The sequence below is a fragment of the Danio rerio genome, chromosome 9 (assembly GCF_052040795.2).
Source record: "Danio rerio strain M-AB ecotype USA chromosome 9, GRCz13ab, whole genome shotgun sequence".
NCBI lineage: Eukaryota > Metazoa > Chordata > Actinopteri > Cypriniformes > Danionidae > Danio > Danio rerio.
The window spans coordinates 49,482,492-49,505,980 of NC_141029.1; the positions used below are offsets into that span (position 1 = coordinate 49,482,492).

At 30.4% G+C, this 23,489-nt stretch overlaps 2 protein-coding genes across 52 annotated transcripts in view; both read right to left on the reverse strand.

Annotated features, from left to right (window-relative positions):
- The window catches only part of tns1b (tensin 1b), a 479,302-nt gene that overhangs the window by 106,565 nt on the left and 349,248 nt on the right, over positions 1-23,489 (reverse strand). For all 51 annotated transcript variants that reach the window (XM_087266581.1, XM_087266576.1, XM_087266579.1 and 48 more), the window contains 11 exon segments: positions 22,324-22,495; positions 21,982-22,032; positions 21,733-21,855; positions 16,322-16,386; positions 13,169-13,252; positions 9,584-9,696; positions 6,992-7,052; positions 6,639-6,714; positions 2,096-2,225; positions 1,302-1,367; positions 1,088-1,204 (listed from right to left, as the gene is read on the reverse strand). In XM_087266581.1, coding sequence (XP_087122707.1) covers positions 1,088-1,204; positions 1,302-1,367; positions 2,096-2,225; positions 6,639-6,714; positions 6,992-7,052; positions 9,584-9,696; positions 13,169-13,252; positions 16,322-16,386; positions 21,733-21,855; positions 21,982-22,032; positions 22,324-22,495 — 1,058 coding nt within the window.
- phgdh (phosphoglycerate dehydrogenase) overlaps positions 1-23,489 on the reverse strand; it is a 722,740-nt gene that overhangs the window by 19,661 nt on the left and 679,590 nt on the right. The gene's annotated exons all lie outside the window — the stretch shown is intronic.

Here is a 23,489-nt window from a genome sequence, read left to right on the forward strand (position 1 = left end):
TCAACTGTATATAGCCACAAAACAGCCATAGAGTAAGTTGTGACAATAAATAAAATCATGAAATAATTTTATTATAAATGAGGAAAAAAATAAACAACTTAACTGGACGTTAAATAAAGTATAGCCTTCCAAACCTTCCAAAAATTCCATATATTTCCTCTTTGCATTCCTCCCAGCTGACCCAACAAGGATGTCTCAAAAAAGGACAACAAATCACATGTTTGAGCAGCAGAAGCACACCACAAGTTAAAATAAGGAGGCTCATAGCTCAGACCACAAGGGTGTGTGGACAATAGTAGTGTGCGTGTGTGAACTCAACTCGACCTCTGTGATTTGTTCAAAAGCAGCACTACAAACTCATCTGATTAAATTAGTCTCTACACACACACACACACACACACACACACACACACACACACACACACACACACACACACACACACACACACACACACACACACACACACACACACACACACACACACACACAAACACACAAACACACAGATTATCACCGCCATGTACACAAACAGCTCAGTCACAAAACTACAGAGAAGCCAGAGAGCTGATGATCTGATGTCGGACTGCTGGATTAACCACAATTAGCCGTAAGACCTAGTGAAGTACTTTAAAGGGGTCATGAACTGAGAAATAATATATTAAATGTTAAATATTTAATGATATTAAAACTATTATGTTTATGTGTTTAAAAAAAAAATATATATATATATATATATATATATATATATATATATATATATATATATATATATATATATATATATATATATTTCTGTTAAACAGAAATTGGGGGGTAAATATACAGGGGGACTAATAATTCAGGAGGGCTAATAATTCTGAGCTCAACTGTAGGTATAAATTATGAAACTTGTTTTGTGATGTAAAGTCATGATTACATTATAAGTGGATTTCAGAGAACTGCTCCAAATAAACAAGGACAACAGATCATGACCCCTTTAATTTTTATAGATCACCCAAAATAGATTTCAAACAAATGTGGTGTTTGAATAGTGTTTAGCTAACCGAATGGTACTCATAAAAATAATCTTAAATGTACTTTACTCACCTTCCATGGAGTCTTCACAGCGCTGGTTGAAGTTCTCGTAGGAATCCCAGCGGATTAGTGCATCTTGGGTATTGTAGTCCACAGAAACACTGGGCCCGTTCTCAAGGTGGTCCATTCCTATGACAGAAGTTGTTTGCTCAGATTATTCTAGGCTCAGTTAATGTGCAGCTAACAATATTTTTTTGCAAAAAACAACATTGATTATAGTTCCTACCTTGGATTTTTTCTGGGCCAAAAGAAAAGACGAATTCCACCTTTCCATATTCTGGAAATCTGTCGTCTGAAAAAAATAAATAAAGAAAGAAAAATGAAATGACCACTAAGCCATTGAAGGTACTTTAAAGTGATATGGGTACAATTAATTCATTTAATACAAAATTAACAAAATAAGTTTAAAATGAAAATGAAAATTTAAATGAAAAGTAAAAATAAAATAAAATTCAATAAAAAAACTATGTATAAATAAATAAATAACTAAATAAAACCTAAACTAAACAGTAAAAAATAATAATAGTTGAATAAATAAATTAATAAATAAAAATTATTTAATAAAATTTTATTAAATTAAAAATAAAATTAACAATAAAATTTAAATGAAAATTAAAAATAAAATATATACATAAATAAATAAAAACTAAACTGAACTGAAATTAAATAAATAAAAGAATAAATAAATAATAAATTAATTAATTAAAATTAAAATTAATTAAAATAAATTAAAAATTAAATTAAAATGAAAAATAAAAATAAAACGAATAATAATTTAAAAGTATATAAATAAATACATAAACAAAACTAAACTGAAAAAAATAAAATAAAAAAATAAATGTATAAATCAATACATAAAAACTAAATAAAAAGTAAACAAAATTATTATATTAAATTAAACTCAAAATAAATAATTGAATATCTTAAAATAAAATAAAATAAAATAAAATAAAATAAAATAAAATAAAATAAAATAAAATAAAATAAAATAAAAATAAAATAAAATAAAATAAAGCATACCTTTAAAGGTTTCATCAAGCTCATCTTTGCCGAAGACGATACCCAGATCATGAACAGCACAGGTGTGAAACTGAACTCTGAATATGACATCACGGCATGGGCTGCGGAAACGCTTGTGATAACACTTTAGCTGTGGCACACACAAGAAATGAGAAATGATCAATGAACAAACCTTTTAATATATCAATTATGTAAATAAATATAGATTGTCATATTATTATGTTATCTGATTATAAAATGTAATAATTAAATGTAATAATTTACTATACAGTAAATTATTACATTTAATAATAAAAACAACAACAACTATTATTATTATTTTTATTATTTTCAATAAACCAATCAATAAAGTTTGTATTAACTTAAATAAAGCACCAGTACTTTTGGATTTCTAAGATCTACACATGTAAACATCAAACATAATATATAATATATAAATATACTGTATATTTAAACAACGACTAAAACAAAAGTAAATCAAAACAAAACATTTTCTATTTTTCTATGTGGCTGCATTTCTGGTTTTGCATTCTCAGTGTAAATTCCTGCCAATGGAGTTTGCTTCACTTCAGCTTGTAACCGCAATTTATGCTTCTTTGTTCTCAACAGTGCAAAAGGAGTGACATTATTTTCTGTGGTAATACACATGGCACAATCACCACAGATAGATCTTAACTCTATAACCGAACCCAGATCAGTCCTCCGCATGCATGGCACATCATTCAAATGCAATCTTGTGTCAAAAAACACACATATCCGGCACATAAAGTTCAATTTGGAAGTTTTGGAGAGGTTTTCAGAGGTATTTTTCAGTAGAGTAAAAGTATGTAAAACAACAGAGACGTTCCAAAATCAAGACAAAGACATACACTTGGCCAGTGAAGAAACTGCAGCCCTCTTTCTATTGCCCAAAATAACTATAATTAACCTACTTAACATGAAATGCACTTTTTAGTTGGGAGAGTGAAACCAAATAAACACCAGCGGGTTGAGAAAGACGAGGGCTGGAAGAGTATGAGGTTTCACCAAAACCTGCAGCAGAGGATCAGCTGCACACATGGGGGGTCCAGCTCAAAACATACAGCTCTGAAATTTAAAATTCAGCATCATCCTCCGTCCTCCAAAAGTTAATTTTATTTCATTCATACATTTTACTTTAGCTTAGTCCCATTATTCATCAGGGGTCGCCACAGCGGAACGAACTGCCAACTTATCCAGCATCTGTTTTACACAGCGGATGCCCTTCCAGCTGCAACCCAGTACTGGGAAACATCCATACACATTCATTCACACAAATACACTATATGGCAAATTTAGCTTTTTCAATTCACCAATAAAGCATTGTCTTGGGTTTGTTTGGGAAACCGGAGCACCTGGAGGAAACCCATGCAAATATGGGAAGAACATGCAAACTCCACACAGAAACGCCAACTGACCCAGACAAAACCAACGACCTTCTTGCTGTTAGGCGACAGTGCTAACCACTGAGCCAACCGTGCTGCCCTTCATTTTATTTTATCTTTGTTTTTTTAATTTTATTTATTCATGGGTAAATGATGTAAAACTATAAAGAACAGATTAAAATAAATTATTAAATAAAGATTAAAGATTAAATAAGATTTAAACAAAAGCAACAATGCATGTGTAAAAAATAAAAGCAGTACAGCAAAATATGATGCATGTCTCTAAACAAATGTTAACAGAACCTAATTTAATTTAGTTGGTTTATTTATTGACTTATTTATTTTATTATTAAATAATTTAATAATTTAATAATAAAAAAAGATTTAAATAAATTAAAAAACAAACATTATAAGATTAAATAATATTTAAATATTTGTTTTTATGTTTTGTTTAATTTACTGTATAATATAAATGTAATTTTTAAAATATTTAATGTTTTTTGTATATTGTGTTTATTATTTTATTGATATTTCATAAACAAAAACAAAATGTGTGTAAAAGAACAAATAAATACTTAATGTTAAAAAAATAAGTAAATGACTATAAAATTAAATAAATATAAATTGGATTAAAACAAAAATAAATGAAAAGGTAAATTTAAATAATTACAAATAATACTAATGTAGTAATACATACTAATTAAATAGTTTTAAAAATAATAAACTAAATTAAATAAAAAATAATAAATAAAATTCATATAAAACTCCATGCAAATGTAATAATCTGGATAAAAATAAATTACTTAATTATTTGATTACAAAAATCAATAAATAACAATATACATGATCGAAAAGTATCAGGATTACAACAAAAATAACTAAAAAAAATAAAATAAAATAATTTCTAAAAATAAAATGAAAATAAATGTTAAAAAGTAAAAAAAATAAATAAATCTAAATAAACAATGTACTAATTATTCGATTACAAAAAAAAAACTAAAAACATATTAAGTTTAAATAATAAATAGGTACATACAGTACATTATTATTAGCCCCCATATTTCCAAAATGATGTTTAACAGAGCAAGGACATTTTAACAGTATGTCTGATAATATTTTTTTCTTCTGGAGAAAGTCTTATTTGTTTATTTCGGCTAGAATAAAAGCAGTTTTTGATTTTTTAAAAAGCATTTTAAGGTCAAAATTATTAGCCCCTTCGAGCTACATTTTTTCTCTATAGTCACTTTAAGCTTTTTAGAAGCGTTTTAAAAATATCATACATACATACATACATATTTAAAAGGTTTGTTGATCACAGACAGAAACACTTTGTCTCTGAATGGCAAATTATAAAGTCCCTGATCCTGGATCCACAAGGGAAGCTTTTCTCACATAAACCCGGTATATTGATCTATAATATATATTTGGCTGAAGTACAATGCTATCGCTGTGGTTTGTGTCCAGATTATAGTTCTCCACAGATCAGCTCTGATTGATTTCTCAAAGGCCATCCTAAAAGCAGCCCATCAGAGAAAGTGCTTTTCAAAAAGCGCAGCATTATGGCAGACGATAAAACACTCCAATATTTTTGGCAATCTCTTCCAAAAAGCTTTCTGGGGTGAAATGCAGATAAATCTATGCAGAGAGAAGTGTCTGTCATCAGGAGCGTCTGATGTCGGCTTTATTACTGTGAAAAGAAATGTCCATTAAAAATGTTACTGCTCTGAGAAATGTCCATAAATGGAGGAAGAAGTCGTGCTGAGCTGCACTTTCTGTGTTTATAACTCAGCTGCGATCAAATCAGATCATATTTAACTTCAAATCAAAAAAAGAAATCTAATGTAAACTGCATTTGACATTGAAGTTAGGCTTTAATTTCATAACAAATGAGTTCAGTATTTTTTTCAATTATTGTTTTTGTGTGTCTAGCAACTATTTTAAGTGTTCCTATTATTGTAACAGCAATTTTAAATTAATAATTATTTTTACTACTACTATTTCTATTATTATTATTATTATTATTATTAACTTTATTATTATTATAATTAACTTTATTATTATTATTATTATTATTATTATTATTATTATTATTATTAACAACAACATTATTATAAGTATTATTAACAACAACATTAATATTATTATTATTATTATTATTATTGAAAGCATTTAATATTTTAACAATATTACTCTTTTTCTTCTTCTTCTTACTATTATTATTATTATTATTATTATTATTATTATTATTATTATTATTGAAAGCATTTAATATTTTAACAATATTACTCTTTTTCTTCTTCTTCTTCTTAATATTATTATTATTATTATTATTATTATTATTATTATTATTACAATAATAATAACCACATTATTATTATTATTATTATTATTATTATTATTAATATTGTTATTATTATTATTAACATCATTATGATTATTATTATTATTATTAACAACATTATTATTTTTATGAACAACATAATAATAATAATAATAATAATAATAATAATAATAATAATAATAATTATTATTATTATTATTATTATTATTATTAACAACATTATTATTATTATTATTATTATTATTATTATTATTATTATTATTATTATTATTAACAATATTATTTTTATTAATAATATTATTATTATTAGTTTTGTGTTTGCATGATAAATGAATTGGCAATTATTAAATTACATAAACTAACATAATAATACAGAGCATTTTTGGTGTGAGGTTATTATCATTATTAGTATACAGTATGATAAAGCAAAAATATTTATACCACTCAATAATCAGCAGAAAATCCCTTATTGGAAATATCAGCAATCAAACGCTTCCTATAATTGCTGACCATCTTTTTGCACGTCTCCACTGGCATTTTTGCCGATTTATGTTTAGCAATGAGCTCCAACTCATTCAATTTGGATGCTGTCCATGCATTCACCCTGATCTTTAGCTCCCCCTACAGATTTTCAATTGGATTTAAGTCAGGACTCTGGCTGGGCCACTGTAAAATGTTAATGTTTTTGTCTGTTAACTCTTTCTTCACCACTTTGAAGACAACATGTGCAAAGCAAGTAGTTTTTCACAGTATTAATACTGACTTTAACTGCGTATGCCGTATATTTCCTTATTCTTACCAGTATGTCTCCTTTCAAAAGCAGGCCCGGTTCAATGGTGATGCAGATACTAGTCTGACTGTCTCCTTGGACATTACTGTGAACAAACAAACACACACAAAAACATCAGTCACACACATGTGTTAACCTCAATAATACACAAATGTGAGTCTAAACATAAGAGTGATCAATGCAAAAAACTAAAAGGATTATCCTGACAGCTGCAGTCTGAGAGCTGGAGAAGCTGAGATCTGTATGTGAAAAGCACATGTGGGCTCCTGTGTGTGTGTGTGTGTGTGTACGTCCTGATGGCTGGGCTTCTGGCCAGGGAAGCCTGAGCAATGGCGTGTAGGAAAACATGGGGTGTTTCTTACTAGATGCCAGATGTGTAGACGGGCTGCATGGCCTGGTAGATCTTCAGGAAAGGGCGGCAACCTGAGAAACCAAGAGAAGGAGGACAAAACAAAGGGTTACTAGAGCTCTACATGTCAACTACAAGTAAAATGCTGTTTCTAAACTCTCTCTCTATATAAATATATAAACTAAATATATAAATAAATTAAATTGGCCATAGTGTGTGTGTGAAAGTGTTTGTGTGTGTGTGTGTGTGTTTGTGTGTGTGAATGGGTGTTTCCCAGTGTTGGGTTGCAGCTGGTAGAGCATCCGCTGTCTAAAAAATATGCTGGATAAGTTGGCGGTTTATTCTGCTGTGGCAACCTCTGATTAATTAAGGGACTAAGCCGGAAAAAATAACAATAATAATTATAATAATAAGATACGCAGTTGAAGTCAGAATTATTAGCCATCCCCACACACTCACTTGCTTTTTTTTAAATATATATTTCTCAAACAGAGCAAGGAAATTTTCACAGTATGTCAGATAATATTTTTTTCTTCTGGAGAAAGCCTTATTTGTTTAATTTGAGCTAGAATAAAAGCAGTTATTAATTTTTTAACACCATTTTAAGGTCAATATTATTAGCTTATTTAAGCAAAATTTTTTTCTCTAGTCTACAGCAGTGGTTCTCAAACTGTGGTACATGCACCACTAGTGGTACACGGGCTTCCTTCTAGTGGTACAAAAAGGAATCAAATAGGTCATATGTACATGCTAAATATATTTCAAAATGTATCAAAAGTGATTTGTATATGAATATGATGACATATAGCCTATATTTATGAGGTCCAGCCAACATTTTCTGGTGTGGATGAATAGGCAACTATATGTTAATACTTATAAAAGCTGGTTTATCAGCACGCTGCTGCATTAAAAACATATGATTCGATTTGTGCCTTCTGATTGGTTCTCGGAATATAGCGGCTTTTGCCAACAAACTGTTTTTTCTGAATGTGCTGCTGCAGAAATTTGGATGATCTGAAGCAAAAATATTTGTTGAACATATTACGTGCCTAAAGCAGTTGCTCACTGTCATTAGCTCATTTTTAGCGGGAGTGAGTTTTAGCGGCTTTGAAATTTGTGCAAGGAAACTTTTCACAGTATTAAAAAACAACAGAAATATAATAAATACATTAATTAATAAAAAAAGTATATGTGTATATATATATATATACATACATACACACACACACACACACACACACACACACACATATATATATACATATATAAATATATATATATATATATATATATACATATATATATACATATACATATATACATACACACACAGTTAAAGTCAGAATTATTATCCCCCCTGAATTAATTATTATTAATTAGGCATTAACTGGGCAGGTTAGGGTAATTAGGCAAGTTATTGTGAAATGATGGCTTTAGATAATCAATATATATATATATATATATATATATATATATATATATATATATATATATATATATATATATATATATATATATATATATATATATATATATATACATACACATACATACATACATACATATATATATATATATATACATACATACATACATACATACATACATACATACATACATACATACATACATACATACATACATACATACATACATATATATATATATATATATATATATATATATATATATATATATATATATATATACATACATACATATATACACACACACACAGTTGAAGTCAGAATTATTATCCCCCCTGAATTAATTATTATTAATTAGGTTAACTGGGCAGGTTAGGGTAATTAGGCAAGTTATTGTGAAATGATGGTATAAAGAGTTATATAAAGAGTTCAAACCTCTAAGAACTGTCTAAAATTTCCATCGAAAATTTTCCAAGCCTGTTGAGATATTTTAATTTAAAGATCAGAAAAAGGACTTTTTCTTTGCAACAAAAGTGATATTGCAGAACATACACACAGGAGCCTGATTTTAGAGGAACTTTTCAAACGACATTTAGAGGTTTTTGCATCCAAACTCTTCATTTATTTATTTATTACATATTTGTTTAGATTTTTCAATACTGTGTAAAGTTTCCTTGCAAAAATTTTAAAGGAGGGCTAATAATTGTATGCTTAACTGTATATTGAGTAAACAAAAACAGAACATGACAATATACCGTATAATGTCGTTTTACAGAAGAACAAAAATGCAATTTTGAATTGGAATTAGTTTGTTTTTTGTTATTCTTTTAGTGAATTGAAGCGGCCACAATCACTCTTTGGAGTCCAATACATAGTATGTGTAATACTGGTGCTTCTTTTGGTAGTCATAAACACAAAAACCTTGTTAGCCCTAGTTCGAGACTGTTCATATGTGTTAAAAAAAGAACGATCTAATTACAATACACCAAATAAAGGGGTTTTTGAGCTTTGAAGGATGGGATCAGAATAGATTATGGAACTGTCTACACCTGTATTCAGTGTGTGTGTGTTGTGAATCTGACAGAAAGGCATCAGCAGCAGCAGCAGGAGTTCAGACAGAGCACTAAACCTGCTATCAACACCTCGACAGCCGCTGACACATCAACACTTGAGCTCACCTCCTTTAGACTCGAAGTTTGGGATGCCGTGCATGATGACGTGATGGAGAAACAGGGGTTTGTTGTTGATCTTAATGTGGCCGGAGAGCAGACCGCTGAAGTACTGCACATATCTGGAGCAAAAAGAAAAGATTGTCAAAAATAATGTACACTGAAAAAAAATGTCTGCAAAACTGTTGCAAACAATTAATTTGGGTGGAATTTAAACAAACAAATTAAATTTAATAAAATTCAACTTAATTTGTTTGTTTAAATTCAGCCCAAATAAATTGTTTACAACCCCTTAACGTAAAAAAAATTAAGTAAATCTAAGCAATTATCTCTGAATATTTTTTTTCAGTGTAATAATAAAGACTAATTGGAGGGCAAAATTATTAATAAAAGACAGCACTGAGATATTCTATTTAATTCAATAAACTGTATTGTCTATTCCACAGGGGTTAGAAAATTGTCTTTAGACGGAGGCTCACGCACAATAGCAAAAACACACATATTTATTTTAAAATCTTATTTTAGAAGAATCCTATTTTATGAGAGAATGTGTACAAGCCCGAGACATGTCAAAAATATAATTAAATGTATAAAATTGATTTAATTTTAGAAATATTTAATGTTTTAAATGAATATTTTATTGTTTATTGTATTTATTATTGAAATGGCACAGGCTTCTACAAAAAGATAATAGAAAGATGTACAAGAGGCATCATTGTGGGAAATTATATATATTTTTTATTTACATTTAAACAAAAAGTGGCAAAATTATTCATAACCCTCTTAATAATCAATGAAAATTGGCAAAATTTATTGGCTAAAACAGCATTCAAACACTTTCTATAATTGTTGTCCAGCCTTTTTGCATGTCTTCACTAGTATTTTTGCCAATTGATCAGATTTTCAATTCAATTTAAGTCAGGACTCTGGCTGGGCCACTACAAAATGTTAATGTTTTTGTCTGATAACCATTTGTTTACCACTTTGAAGTGATCAAAAGTACTATAAAAACAGTATTTTCATTCATTCATTTACCCTCAGCATAGTCCCTGATTATCAGGTGTTACCACAATGAAATGAACTGCCACTATTCTAGCGATTGTAGATGTACAGCTGATGCCCTTCCAGCCGCAACCCAGTACAGGGAAAACAGTATAAAAAAAGCCCACAGCATAATATACATTTGCTGTATGAATAACCATTACTACTACTACTACTACTACTGTCCAAAATAAATCTGATTTAAGAAAAAAAAATGCAATTTAAAATTAGTTTTTGTTAATATTTTAGGTGAATTAAAGCAGTCACAATCCCTCTTTTGAGTCCAACACATGGTTTTGTGACATACTGGTGCTTCTTCGATAATCATAAGCAAAAAAAAAACCTTGATAGCCCTAGTTTGAAACTCTTAAAGGTGCAGTATGTAAGTTGTACACCCAATGGCTAAACTAGGTATTGCACCCCTGGTTTAAAACACACAAGAGCGCCAGATTGACGACATCAACAAGGGCTGATTCAAACTGTGTTCTAAATGAAAGCAAAGGCACATACTAAAAGGAATATTTTCCATTTTAAAACAAGTTTTTGTCATAACCAATACCTGTAATTAATATTTTTGGAAACAGCTTCTATTTCTTAAAGCTGAGCAACAGAAATCAATGACAATGCTCCATTCAGGTACACCTCATGTGCTTTATTCAGTGTTAAATGCGGATGATGTGAGTTTGAATGCCATTTTACATGACATTAATTGCCATACTACTGAAAGCAGCAGCAGATAGTTCACCTCAGATCTTGAAAATAAAATAAACCATTTAAAATTAAACTTTAGATCTGTGACTCAGTGCAAACCAACACATACAGTATTAGTGATTCAGCATCTAAATTTAATAATGTTAAAGACGTTTAATATGTATTAATTAGATTATAAACCTTACTATTTTGCTGGAGTGCAGTAAGTGCACTATTCTGGTCTTCTGAACGACTGTCTTTACATTTATGTTTGGTGCAAACAGCCAAACTGTTTATCACTGCAAATCCGGAATGAACTGCCAACAGTTCCGGCATGTTTTACACAGCGGATGCCCATCCAGCCGCAACCCAGTACTGGGAAAACATTATATAAAAAGCATAAAATATACACTGCTGTGTGAATTTCCATTACAACTACTACTGTACAAAATAAACCTGATTTAATGTAAACAAACCATGACTCCTGGTTTATGATTGAAGCATCCCCCTGTTTATAGTTTATATTTGCATAGCAATTTTACCACTTTTTCTTTATTACAAATACTTTTAATAACCTTTTAAACGTGTAAAACTCATTGCTATGATGCAGCTAATCACAGAGAGTTGGATCAGATCTTTAAATCCCAGTTTCTTTGCAAATCCTGTTTTATGGACATTATTATATGCTATACTAAAAAGACATGGTAATATCTGTCAATCACATTGGTGGGTGGGGGAAAACCACAATCCTACATCACATTGTGGTTGGCCTCAAAAACACTAGGATTGGGTTCCTATTTTAACGTCAGGAAATTGTTAAAAAGAGACTTGTGTTTTTATCACTCCAGTATGACGGTGGACACACTATACCTACACACAGATCTTTCCAAACATCTGTCCGTTTTTCAGCATAGGAGCCCTTTAAATTACACAGTGAAGTGAAAAATACTGTCCACCACTGGAAGTCATACAGTACACTTCTTCTTTCCTCTTGGAATCAAGCTCTCACCATGACTCTGCCTTTCCATTTTCCATGAAGGGAGCACAACTATGTGCCCAATGAAATCTAGTTTTAATGAAGCCTGAAGTGCCAGTGCTTCCATATACAGATGGAATGCCCGATTCTGTAAAAGCAGCACATCCGTGGCCAAGTGTTCCCTTATGAGGCATAAATGAGTGTGCAGAGGTGGATACTCAAGCACAAAGAGAATGTATATAGTATAGTTACAAAGGGTTGGTAACTATACTGTACTATATGGTGAGGTCCAAAAATCTCCAAAACAATCTGTTTATTTGTATTTTATTTAGTTTAAAATAAACAATTTAGCTTACCCAATTAACCTATAACATGTCTTTTGACTTGTGGGGGATACCGGAGCACCCAGAGGATACCACGCCTACACGGGGAGAACATGCAAACTCCACACAGAAATGCCAACTGACCAAGCCGAGGCTCGATTCAGCGACCTTCTTGCTGTGAGGCGACCGTGCTACCCACTTCGCCACCTTGACGCCCTATAAATATAGCATTTCTGAGTTTATAAATTGCATCATTTGCATATAAGACAGTGCCAGCTCTGAGGCATGTGGTGAGGTGCTCATAAAGCTAATCGTGCAACATCATGCAAAGTATAATTAATCTGAAGTCCCCAGCACACTGCTGTAGGGCACATTCAGGTAAACAACACATAACTCCACCTATCAGAACTAGACGAAGCATTGGTTTGCATGTTTGTGCTGCAGTTATCATTGAGCGAAGCTCATAAATGTGAACAATGGCTGAAACCCAACACTTACAATGAGGGTCAAACTCATAAAGCAGAAAGATAAGAGGTCAGATGAGGAAAACAAAGCAGCACTGACCTTCTCTGGGAAGGCTGACCCACAGGAAGCACTTTATCTTCATAAAACCTCTTCATGGCAAACCTGTCCAGAGCCTGGTCGGCACTGCAGAGACAAAGCAGACACTAGTGTTATTGCAGATATTCGGGTGAACTGAACAAAAACAACAAAAATATCATTGGCTGCGTCCGAAACCGCCTACTACTCAGTAGGTACTGCATTTGAATTTAAACGTACTACTCGGCCGTCAGAAAAGTATGTTCTATACAGTATGAATGTGAAAAGTATGAATGGAATTCGGACGTACTACATCCGCCATTTTATCATGGTCACGTGACCTACCTGCGTCAGTTGCGTCGCCTCACTTCCATTCATGAATTTTCTCACGGGGCATTATGGGATAGTGCAGCGTGCATGGGATGCGCACTTCAGAATCTCGCCGGAAGTAGTAAGTCATCCGGGAACTTCTCGCCTACTGATTTTCGAATTCTATGAATTCGGACATACTACTCGGCTCGCATACTGATTTTAGCGTACTATATAGTATGGAAGTATGCGGTTTCGGACGCAGCCATACTCTTTATACAGTTGAAGTCAGAATTATTAGCTCCCCTGTTTATTTTTTCCCCTTATTTGTTTAACAGAGAGAAGATTTTTTTCAAAACATTTCTAAACATAATCATTTTAATAACTCATTTCTAATAACTGATTTATTTTATCTTTGCCATGATAACAGTTAATACTATTTTACTAGATATTTTTCAAGATAGTATTCAGCTTAACTAGGCTTAACTAGGTTCTAACTTAGTCAAGTTATTGTATAACAGCGGTTTGTTCTGTAGACAAACAGTGAAATAAATATTGCTTAAAGGGGCTAATAATTTTGACCTAATTATTCTAGCCGAAATAAATCACTTCCTTTCGAAGAAAATATATCATCAGACATACTGTGTCAAATTCCTTGCTCTGTTAAACTTGATTTGGGAAATATTTTTAAAAGAAAGAAATTCACAGGAGGGTGAAACATTTTGGCTTCAACTGTATATACAAAGTATGCAATTTACTTGAAGTATTTTTGGCTATACTAATAGCATGAATAAGCTTTTAAAATGAGGGATGAATTTGATTGGCATAAATTTGTAAAAACCTGAATTGTCAGTTTAAATCTCTAACTTTTGTTTCTTACAATTTACGCTAGTAATCCTTGGAACTGGAAATATAAATCTAAGGATTCTGCCTTTGTTGTTGCTCTGAATTCTGAGTTTAAATCTCATCTTTTCCTTTTCAATTTTGAGTATACAGGTAAAGAATTTTTAGCCCTCCAGTGATTTTTTTTAATTAAATTTTTTATTATTTTTCAAATACTTCCCAGGTGATGTTTAACAAACAGTTTATATATATATATATATATATATATATATATATATATATATATATATATATATATATATATATATATATATATATAATGTCCTTTTCTTAAAGTCAAGGTACTATAAAACTGGAAACAAACAATTAATATACTACAACAATCTTTTTGGGTATTAGCCCCCTTAAGATTATTTTTTTTGTTTGTTTGTATTGTTTAGAATACTACCTAAATAAACAACAAAAAATCTAAATTTTAAAACAATCTGTAACTGTCAAACTTTAAATTAAGTTTTAAGTCTAAAACTATATTAATCAATTAATAGGGGCAATTTATTCAGACATGGTGGTGCTTCACATATAAGAGGAACAACACTTAACATAATAAACACCAACACTTAACATCAAGAACACAAGCAATAACTGAAGAAAAAATATGATGATGATGATAATGATAATAATAATTTATAATAATAATAATAATAATAATAATAATAATAATAATAATTTATAAATAATAAAAACAATAATAATAATACTAATAATACTAATAACAATACTACTACTACTACTACTAATAATAATAATAATAATAATTAATAATAATAATATATCGAATAACTACATTAATTAAGTAACCAAATTGATTTAGGCACAAAAGTAAATTTATACAACTTGTGGAACATCTTACTGTCCTTAGACAGCTAGCTCTCTGCAACTCTCACATGGTCGCCCACTGAAGCTAAGCAGGGCTGCGCCCGGTCAGTACCTGGATGGGAAAGCTAGGTTGCAGCCGGAAGTGGTGTTAGTGAGGCCAGCAGGGGATGCTCAATCTATGGTCTGTGTGGGTCCTAATGCCCCAGTATAGTGACGGGGACTCTATACTGCTCAGTGAGCGCCGTCTTTCGGATGAGGCGTTAAATCGAGGTCCTGACTCTCTATGATTGTTAAAAATCCCAGGATGTCCTTCGAAAAAGAGTAGGGGTTTAACCCCGGCATCCTGGCCAAATTACCCACTGGCCTCTGTCCATCATGACCTTCTAACCATCCCCATGTCATAATTGGCTTCATCACTCTGTCTCCTCTCCATCAATCAGCTGGTGTGCGGTCTGGCGCAAAATGGCTGCAGTCGCGTCATCCAGGTGGATGCTGAACACTGGTGGTGGATGAGGAGATTGTGTAAAGCGCTTTGAGTGCCTAGAAAAGCGCTATATAAATAAGGAAATATTATTATTATTATTATTAGACGTTGCCCAATGGGCATCCACTCAAAATATTTGTTTAAGGGCTGTGTGCTATTTCCCATTAGAACTATAGGACTAACACCCTTAAGATATAGTTGTTTTCTTTTTTAGATTGATTAAAAAAACTACTAATTTCTTTTTTAATTGTTTTATGTTTATTTTTTTCTTGTTGTTTTATATCCTATGGTGGCAAGTTTTCATCCATAAGTTTATAGCAGTTGCTTGAGTCTTGAGACTGAAATACGTTTGTCATATTCTTAACAGGCATCTTTGTCTCCGATAAAAGTATGTTAATGTGCTTCATGAAATTACTGGAAGCTTTAAAGCCCATAAAAATAGCATAAATACACTTTTTTTGCATCACGGATGAATCTGATCAGCATTTAATTGGAGTCTTGAGACAAATCCTCCTTTGTAAAGTGATGTGGTTTGGCAGTTGTTTTTCTGCTCATGTGTTTTAGCCAACACGTGGCCCGTCTTGTGATGTGGGATTAGAGTCTTTCCATAATAAGTGTTCAGAGGAGCATCTTTAATCGAATAAAGACAGGTCTGCAGGTCTTACCTCGCTGATATGTTGCTGTAATGCATGTACGCAGCCACAACCACCCCAGTTCGACCTCGGTTTCCCTGCACAAAGACATGGAGATTAGATTAGACGTCTAAATTTACAGTATGTTTAATGGAAATCATATTAGGTTGTTTATAGTTGTACAAAGCAACAAATATAATTATGTCACAATGTTACGGTTAACTTCAAAATAAAAAAAATAAAAAAAGAAAGATAAACATAGAAATTCATTCAACTCAATTCAAGTAACATTGCGTGTGCTTTATTGCTTTACTCTTTTTCATGTTTATAATGAAAAGGATGCAAACAAAACCAGCCTGATCTCACGAGAAAACGTAGGTATTTTACGTTTTGCCAGTTTAGTGGCTAATTCGTACAAATTTGTATGAGTTCAGTCATATGAAAATGTACGATTTTAAAAAGGAGGCGTGGCATTAACCCCACCCCTAAACCCAACCATCATTGGGGGATGAGCAAACCGTACTAAATTGTACAAATTAGATTGTACGAATTCATACGAATTAGCCACTAAATCTAAAAGTTACGAATTGCCATGAGATTTTGTTGAACAAAACATGTTTCTCAAGAATGTTCAATCTTTTTTTTTTTTCAAAACAATATGCAAAAAAAAAAAAAAACTATACATTTACTACAAATTAAATTGATATTTGACAGTTGAGGACATTTTTATATGGCAGAAACTTCATATAATGGCAACAAGTATGAATCTGATATTATGATTATATAACTTACATAAAACACTCCAGTGTCTATATCTGTGGTTACACTCAGTAAACAGCAGGGAGTTCGGTGAACATGTATGAATCTGATAGTATGATTATGTAACTTATATAAAACACCCCAGTGTCTATATCTGTGGTTACACTCTGTAAAAAGTGGTGAGTTTGGTGAACTGCCGACTAATAAATAAAGTAAAATAAATAAATAAATAAATAAATAAATAAATGATGAATGAATGAATGAATGAATGAATAAATAAATAAATGTATAAATAAATTTAAAAAAAAATATATATATATATAAATAAATAATACAAAAAAAATTATAAATAAATAAATGCACAAATGAACGAATGAATAAATAAATAAATATATAAATAAATAAATACATAAAAAAATTTAATAAATATATAAAAATTAATATATAAATGTATAAATGAATGAAAAAATTTAAGTATATAAATAAATAAATGTATAAATGAGTTAATAAATAAATGTATAAATAAATAAATGAATACATAAAAATAAATGAATCAATGTATAAATAAATAAATAAACAAATAAATAAATAAATAAATAAATAAATAAATAAATAAATAAATAAATAAATAAATAAATAAATAAATAAATAAATAAATAAATAAATAAATAAATAAATAAATAAATGAAACGTATTGCTGATTAAAATATTTTTGTCAGGTTAGGAGCTTTAACAAAAAAACAATCATGTCATTAACTTCAAATAATGACAAGATTTATGAATCTGACCAATTCTGAGAAGGATGTTTATTATGCATTTATTTTAGTACTGGAAATAAATGAATCTAAACTAGCAAGACCACTCCAAACTGGTCAAACTTTTTTTATTTATTTACATAAAACGTGACTATTTAAAAATAAACTAAATGTATAAAAAATTACACGTATTTTATTATTATTTTTTTTTATTTTGCAGTAACAACATAATAATTTAACCCATTAACTGTCATATTTGGAATTCACAGTTGAAAATGCATATTATATTTAACTAGTCAAGATAAGTTTGAGTTATAAATGTTTTATTCATTGATTTATTTGTTGATTTTAAATAGTGTACTGAAAAATGTCCTGTAAACTAATATGACAGTTTCTAATGCTTTTTCATATTTTAATAATGACGGTATAATTTAAATACTAGGAATGCTACTACACTAAAAAAAATGATGTCTGCAAAATTGTTGCCAATAAACAACAATCAACTTAATGTTCAATCTAATTTGTTTGTTTAAGTTCAGCCCAAATAAATTGTTTACAACTACTTAACAAAATGAGTAAATCCAGGGAATCATCTTTAAATATTTTTTCAGTGTAATACAATACTACAAATACAACACCAGAGTTCAGAAGTAGTATAAACAAGCCAAACTTTATGATACTTTAGGTCACCAAAGAACTTACTGTGCACAACTGTTTTCATGTATGGTTTGAGTCATTTTGAACACAGTTTCTGAATGAGCGAACATTTCCAGCAGCATCAGGCCTCATGTTTCCACAGTTACAATGAACAACAGCAGTTGCTATAACAATGCAGTGTTTATGGTTTCCTGTTAAAACGCCTGCATTTTTTGTGCGTTTAGAACATTTTAGGCCCTTTATTGATGCAGACCACAAATTCTCATACTTCTGAACCCATTGAGAAAACACTGAGAGATAAAATTTGACAGAAACATGCTCTTTTGGTATGGAAACATGTTTAAGAATTCGAACTTAGACCACATTACTCAAATACCTTTTGATCTAAAAGCTATTTTATTTTTTTTATTAACATAAAACTTGACTATTTAAAAATAAACTAAATATATAAAAATTAAACTTATTTTATTTTATTTTTATTTAGCTGACAAGGAATTATTATTATTATTATTATTATTATTATTAATGATAATAATTTAAAACTATATATTATTAGAGTTGGTCATCTAAATCATAGTAAAAAAACTGGGTTTTAATTTAATTTAATTTAATTTAATTTAATTTAATTTAATTTAATTTAATTTAATTTAATTTAATTTAATTTAATTTATTGTCATTTATTTTATTTACCTGTCAATTTGGCAACCCTCCTGTTTTTCCCGGGATTCTCCCGTATTTTACAGTTCTATCCCGCTATCATCCGGTAAAGGTATTTTCCTATATTTTCAGTCTTTCTCTAAAGGGTGGCAAAAAACATTAAAGAGCTGAACCTCCCTATATGCAACCAATACCGCCGAACCACCAGGGGCCACCCCTTGCTCCTAAATGTGAGTCTGTTCTGTGTTTTTGTAATTTTAGGCATGAAAGAACTTTGAAATAAATATAAAAATGGCACAATTCCCTTTCCTTTTCATTACAGATCGTCTAATTGGAATTCAGGTGAATGTGCTCGGACGTGATGAGATGAAGAAGTTGTTACTCCACCCTGTTCAAAGTGTCATTATGGGCGTTTTATGTTATCACTAACGTGGTTTAAACGGTGGATCTGCGACAGAGAAACTATAGGTTTTGGGAAACACTTGTCACTACATTGTTTTTTTTCCCAAACAATGCATCGATGGGAAACACTCCTGACTTGATGTCCATTGAAAAGGACAAAAAAAATATATACTTAAATACAGCATATTAATATTAATTAATATCATAACTTGGTCTCATTTACAGGAGCCTCAAAAACTGTGAAAACATCCTTGGAACATAATTTGTCGTCGACTTTAAAACTGACATTTCTGTAGAATGTCCCAAATACTGAACTGTATGTATGAAACAAAAAGTGGAAATGAAATATAAATATAATAACATATTTTTTACAATCACTAGACCATATCAGGACAGATCTGCGACCCACTGAGAACCAGTGCTTTAAAAGACAAACCCACAGAAAGCCAAAAACAAGTCCATTTTTCTGACGTTTACACTCCCTTTCATTAGCGAGGCTCTTAACGATGCCACTATCCTCAAAAAACAACAGGACGGATTTTACAATCCAACTTTAAAATGCATAGTCATCAATCTAATGTTTTTATGTGGTCACCAGCAATGAGACTAAACCAGATCAAAAGAGTCAATTCATTTAAATTGCTTAAGAAAACAGGTTTGCCCGAACCTCAAGACTAGGTCAGGCTAAGGCTTTCAAAACAATGGGGAGGTAATCGCTTTACAAGTCAAATCTTTAATGACCTTTAAATCACACTGTTCTGACCACTGTGACCTTTAATAACCCGCAGCATCACAGTGTTTATAAAAGAGCAGCCTGAGAATGCCATCTACTGACACTACACTACTATTTACTATGTATGGAACAAAACTAAATAAATTCAAGTTATTTGATAGTAATAAAGGTAGTTTAAAAAGTTATTAACAGAGCACACAGCTTGTGATTTATCATTTTATTCACACTTTTTAACTGAAAATTGGAATCTTGATTTCTGCTCTGACATTTGTTGTTGGTGACTTTTATTCTTTTACATTGAATTGAATAACTTTTATTGAAATTTATAGCCACATGAAACTATATATTCTTTGAGTTGGTCATGCAAATAATGGTACAAAGACTGGGCATGAGTTGCCAGTTAATTTAATTTAATTTAATTTAATTTAATTTAATTTAATTTAATTTAATTTAATTTAATTTAATTTAATTTAATTTAATTTAATTTAATTTAATTAAGTTTTTATAATTTATTAAGCTATATGCAGTTTATTATATAATATATTGTTTTAAAATATTAATTATGCAAATAAATATCGATGTGTATATTGAATTTCTGTACCAGACAAGATTTCCAATGCAATTTTATTTACACACACACACACACACACACACACACACACACACACACACACACACACACACACACACACAAATATATATATATATATATATATATATATATATATAAATATATATACATATATATATATATATATATATATATATATATATATATATATATATATGTATATATATATATATATATATATATATATATATATATATATATATATATATATATATATATATATATATATATATATATATATATATATATATAAAATATTATAACAAAATAAAAATGATTATAAAAGAAACTATAATGGAATATTAAACTGATACACCTAACACAAAAGTAAAAATGATTATGAATGATTATGAATTAATTATTATTATCCTTGATATTATTTTGAATAATAATTAGCAACTATATATTCTATGATTTGGCCATATAAACAATGGTACTTCTACTAGGTAATGAGTTGCCAGTATTTAATTTAATTTTATTTAATTTTATTTAATTTTATTTATTTCACATAAAATCTTGTCTTGACTCATTTAACTTGACTTATATAAAAGTAAAGTGACTACTTTAATGTTTCAAATACCATAAAAGAAAAGAAAATATGGGTGAAAAAACACTCCATAATCAACCAGCATGTATAGTATGAATGTAAAAATTAAACAGCACGCTAATTCTTACCTGTACTTATTAAAACCATTTTGTGTCTATATGCTATAATGTATGGGACCATCTAATGCACAGTTGTCAAACTCAGTAATGCACTTGTACTACCTCACAACACAGACTAGTATTTTTTTTCCATACATGCCTTTTTTTAGTGAAAAAAGCTTCAATTCTGATAGCAAAACAGTACCTTGTTGTGTATGACCACCACGTTGTGACTGCCAGCGTTCATCCAAGTGTCCATGGCTTTGCAGATGCTGCAGATCTTATCCAAAGCAGGAGCGTGATGATCCGGCCAGCCAAAATCCAGAACCTCACACAGAAAAACACACCACAGTACCAAAGTAAGACCACAGGAACAAACACCAACATCGGCCAGCAAAAAATAAAAAAAATTAAAATAAATAAATAAACACCCATCCAGTTAAATAAAACTCACTTTGGGATTCAGCTTGGAGATATCCAAGCGCTTTTCACTGAGGTTGAAGAGCTGCAAAAATAATTATATGATTAAAAAGATTAAATAATATTTAATTATATGATAAAATATAATTAAAACAAATTATATAATTAATGAATTAATATAATGATTAAATATTATTGTATAATAAAATCAAAATAATAAACAATACACAAAAACACACCATTGCTATTGAATTATTATAAAATAAAGCATATAATAAACAATATGCATATGTAAAATGTAAAGCATAAATAACAAAACTGCAACACAGTAGTTCCTAATATATGAATGTTAGTATTCAGAGTTTTGCATACTCACCAGGTAGTTGTCTCCATGTTTGGAGCGCAGCATGTTTGCCACTTCTTTAATGTTGGCGCTGTAACTGGGCTCCTCTGCATTACTGGGAAAGGTGACAGAAATGATGCGCTCGGTGATGTAAACCAGATCCACCTCATAGTTCTCCTCCATGGCCTGGATCAAACTCAAACTCCTGCACAAATTAGAAGACCAGAGAATGGTTACAGAACAACTGCAATAATAACTGTATTAAAGGTGCCCTATAATGAAAATCTAGGTATAGATTTAATTAATTATTATAGGAATATTAAAAGATCAGTATATGGAAATGGGCATACTGTGAGCCCCAGACAACACTGTTTCCTCTTTCTCATGTACACTACCTGACAAAAGTCTTGTTGCCTATCCAAGTTTTAGTAAAAACAAATATTAACTTGACTTCTAGTTGATCATTTGGTATCAGAAGTAGCTTATATGAAAGGCAAAGGCCTCTAGATTACACTTATTTTACCAAAATAAAATATGATCATGCCTTGATTTTGGATTATTAAATTATGACAGTAAGGTCTGACTTTGCTTAGACAAAAGTCTTGTCACTTAACAGAAATAATGTACAGTATAGAACAGTGGTTCTCAAACTGTGGTACGTGTATCACTAGTGGTACGCGGGCTTCCTTCAAGTGGTACATGTACGTGCTACATATATTTCAAAACCTATTAAAAATTATGTATATAATATGACATATGGTTTATATTTCTGAGGTAATCTGCCACGTTATTTTAACTGTGCTGAGTTGTATCTGCTTTACTGAGCCTACTACGCTACTGTATTTTAGTACTGCTCATTTTGGTGGTACTTGGAGAGACTATTTTTTTTCTGAGGTGGTACTTGATGAAAATAGTTTGAGAACCATTGGTATAGAATATAAAGCCATGGTGCAGTGGAAAAAGAAAGATTGTGTCTGACTCCCATGAGCTTGGAGGACTCCATCCATACATCTTAGCAATTACTCAAATCACTTATTAGTAACATCATCTGGAATGCCAAAAGTGTTCTATCAGGATTTCATCAAGGAGTTCATCTTCAATGCCTCATCCTTCATCTTACCCCAGACATGCTCAATAATGTTCATGTCTGGAGGACTGGACTGGCTATTCCTAGAGCCTCTTGACCTTAACTTTAATTT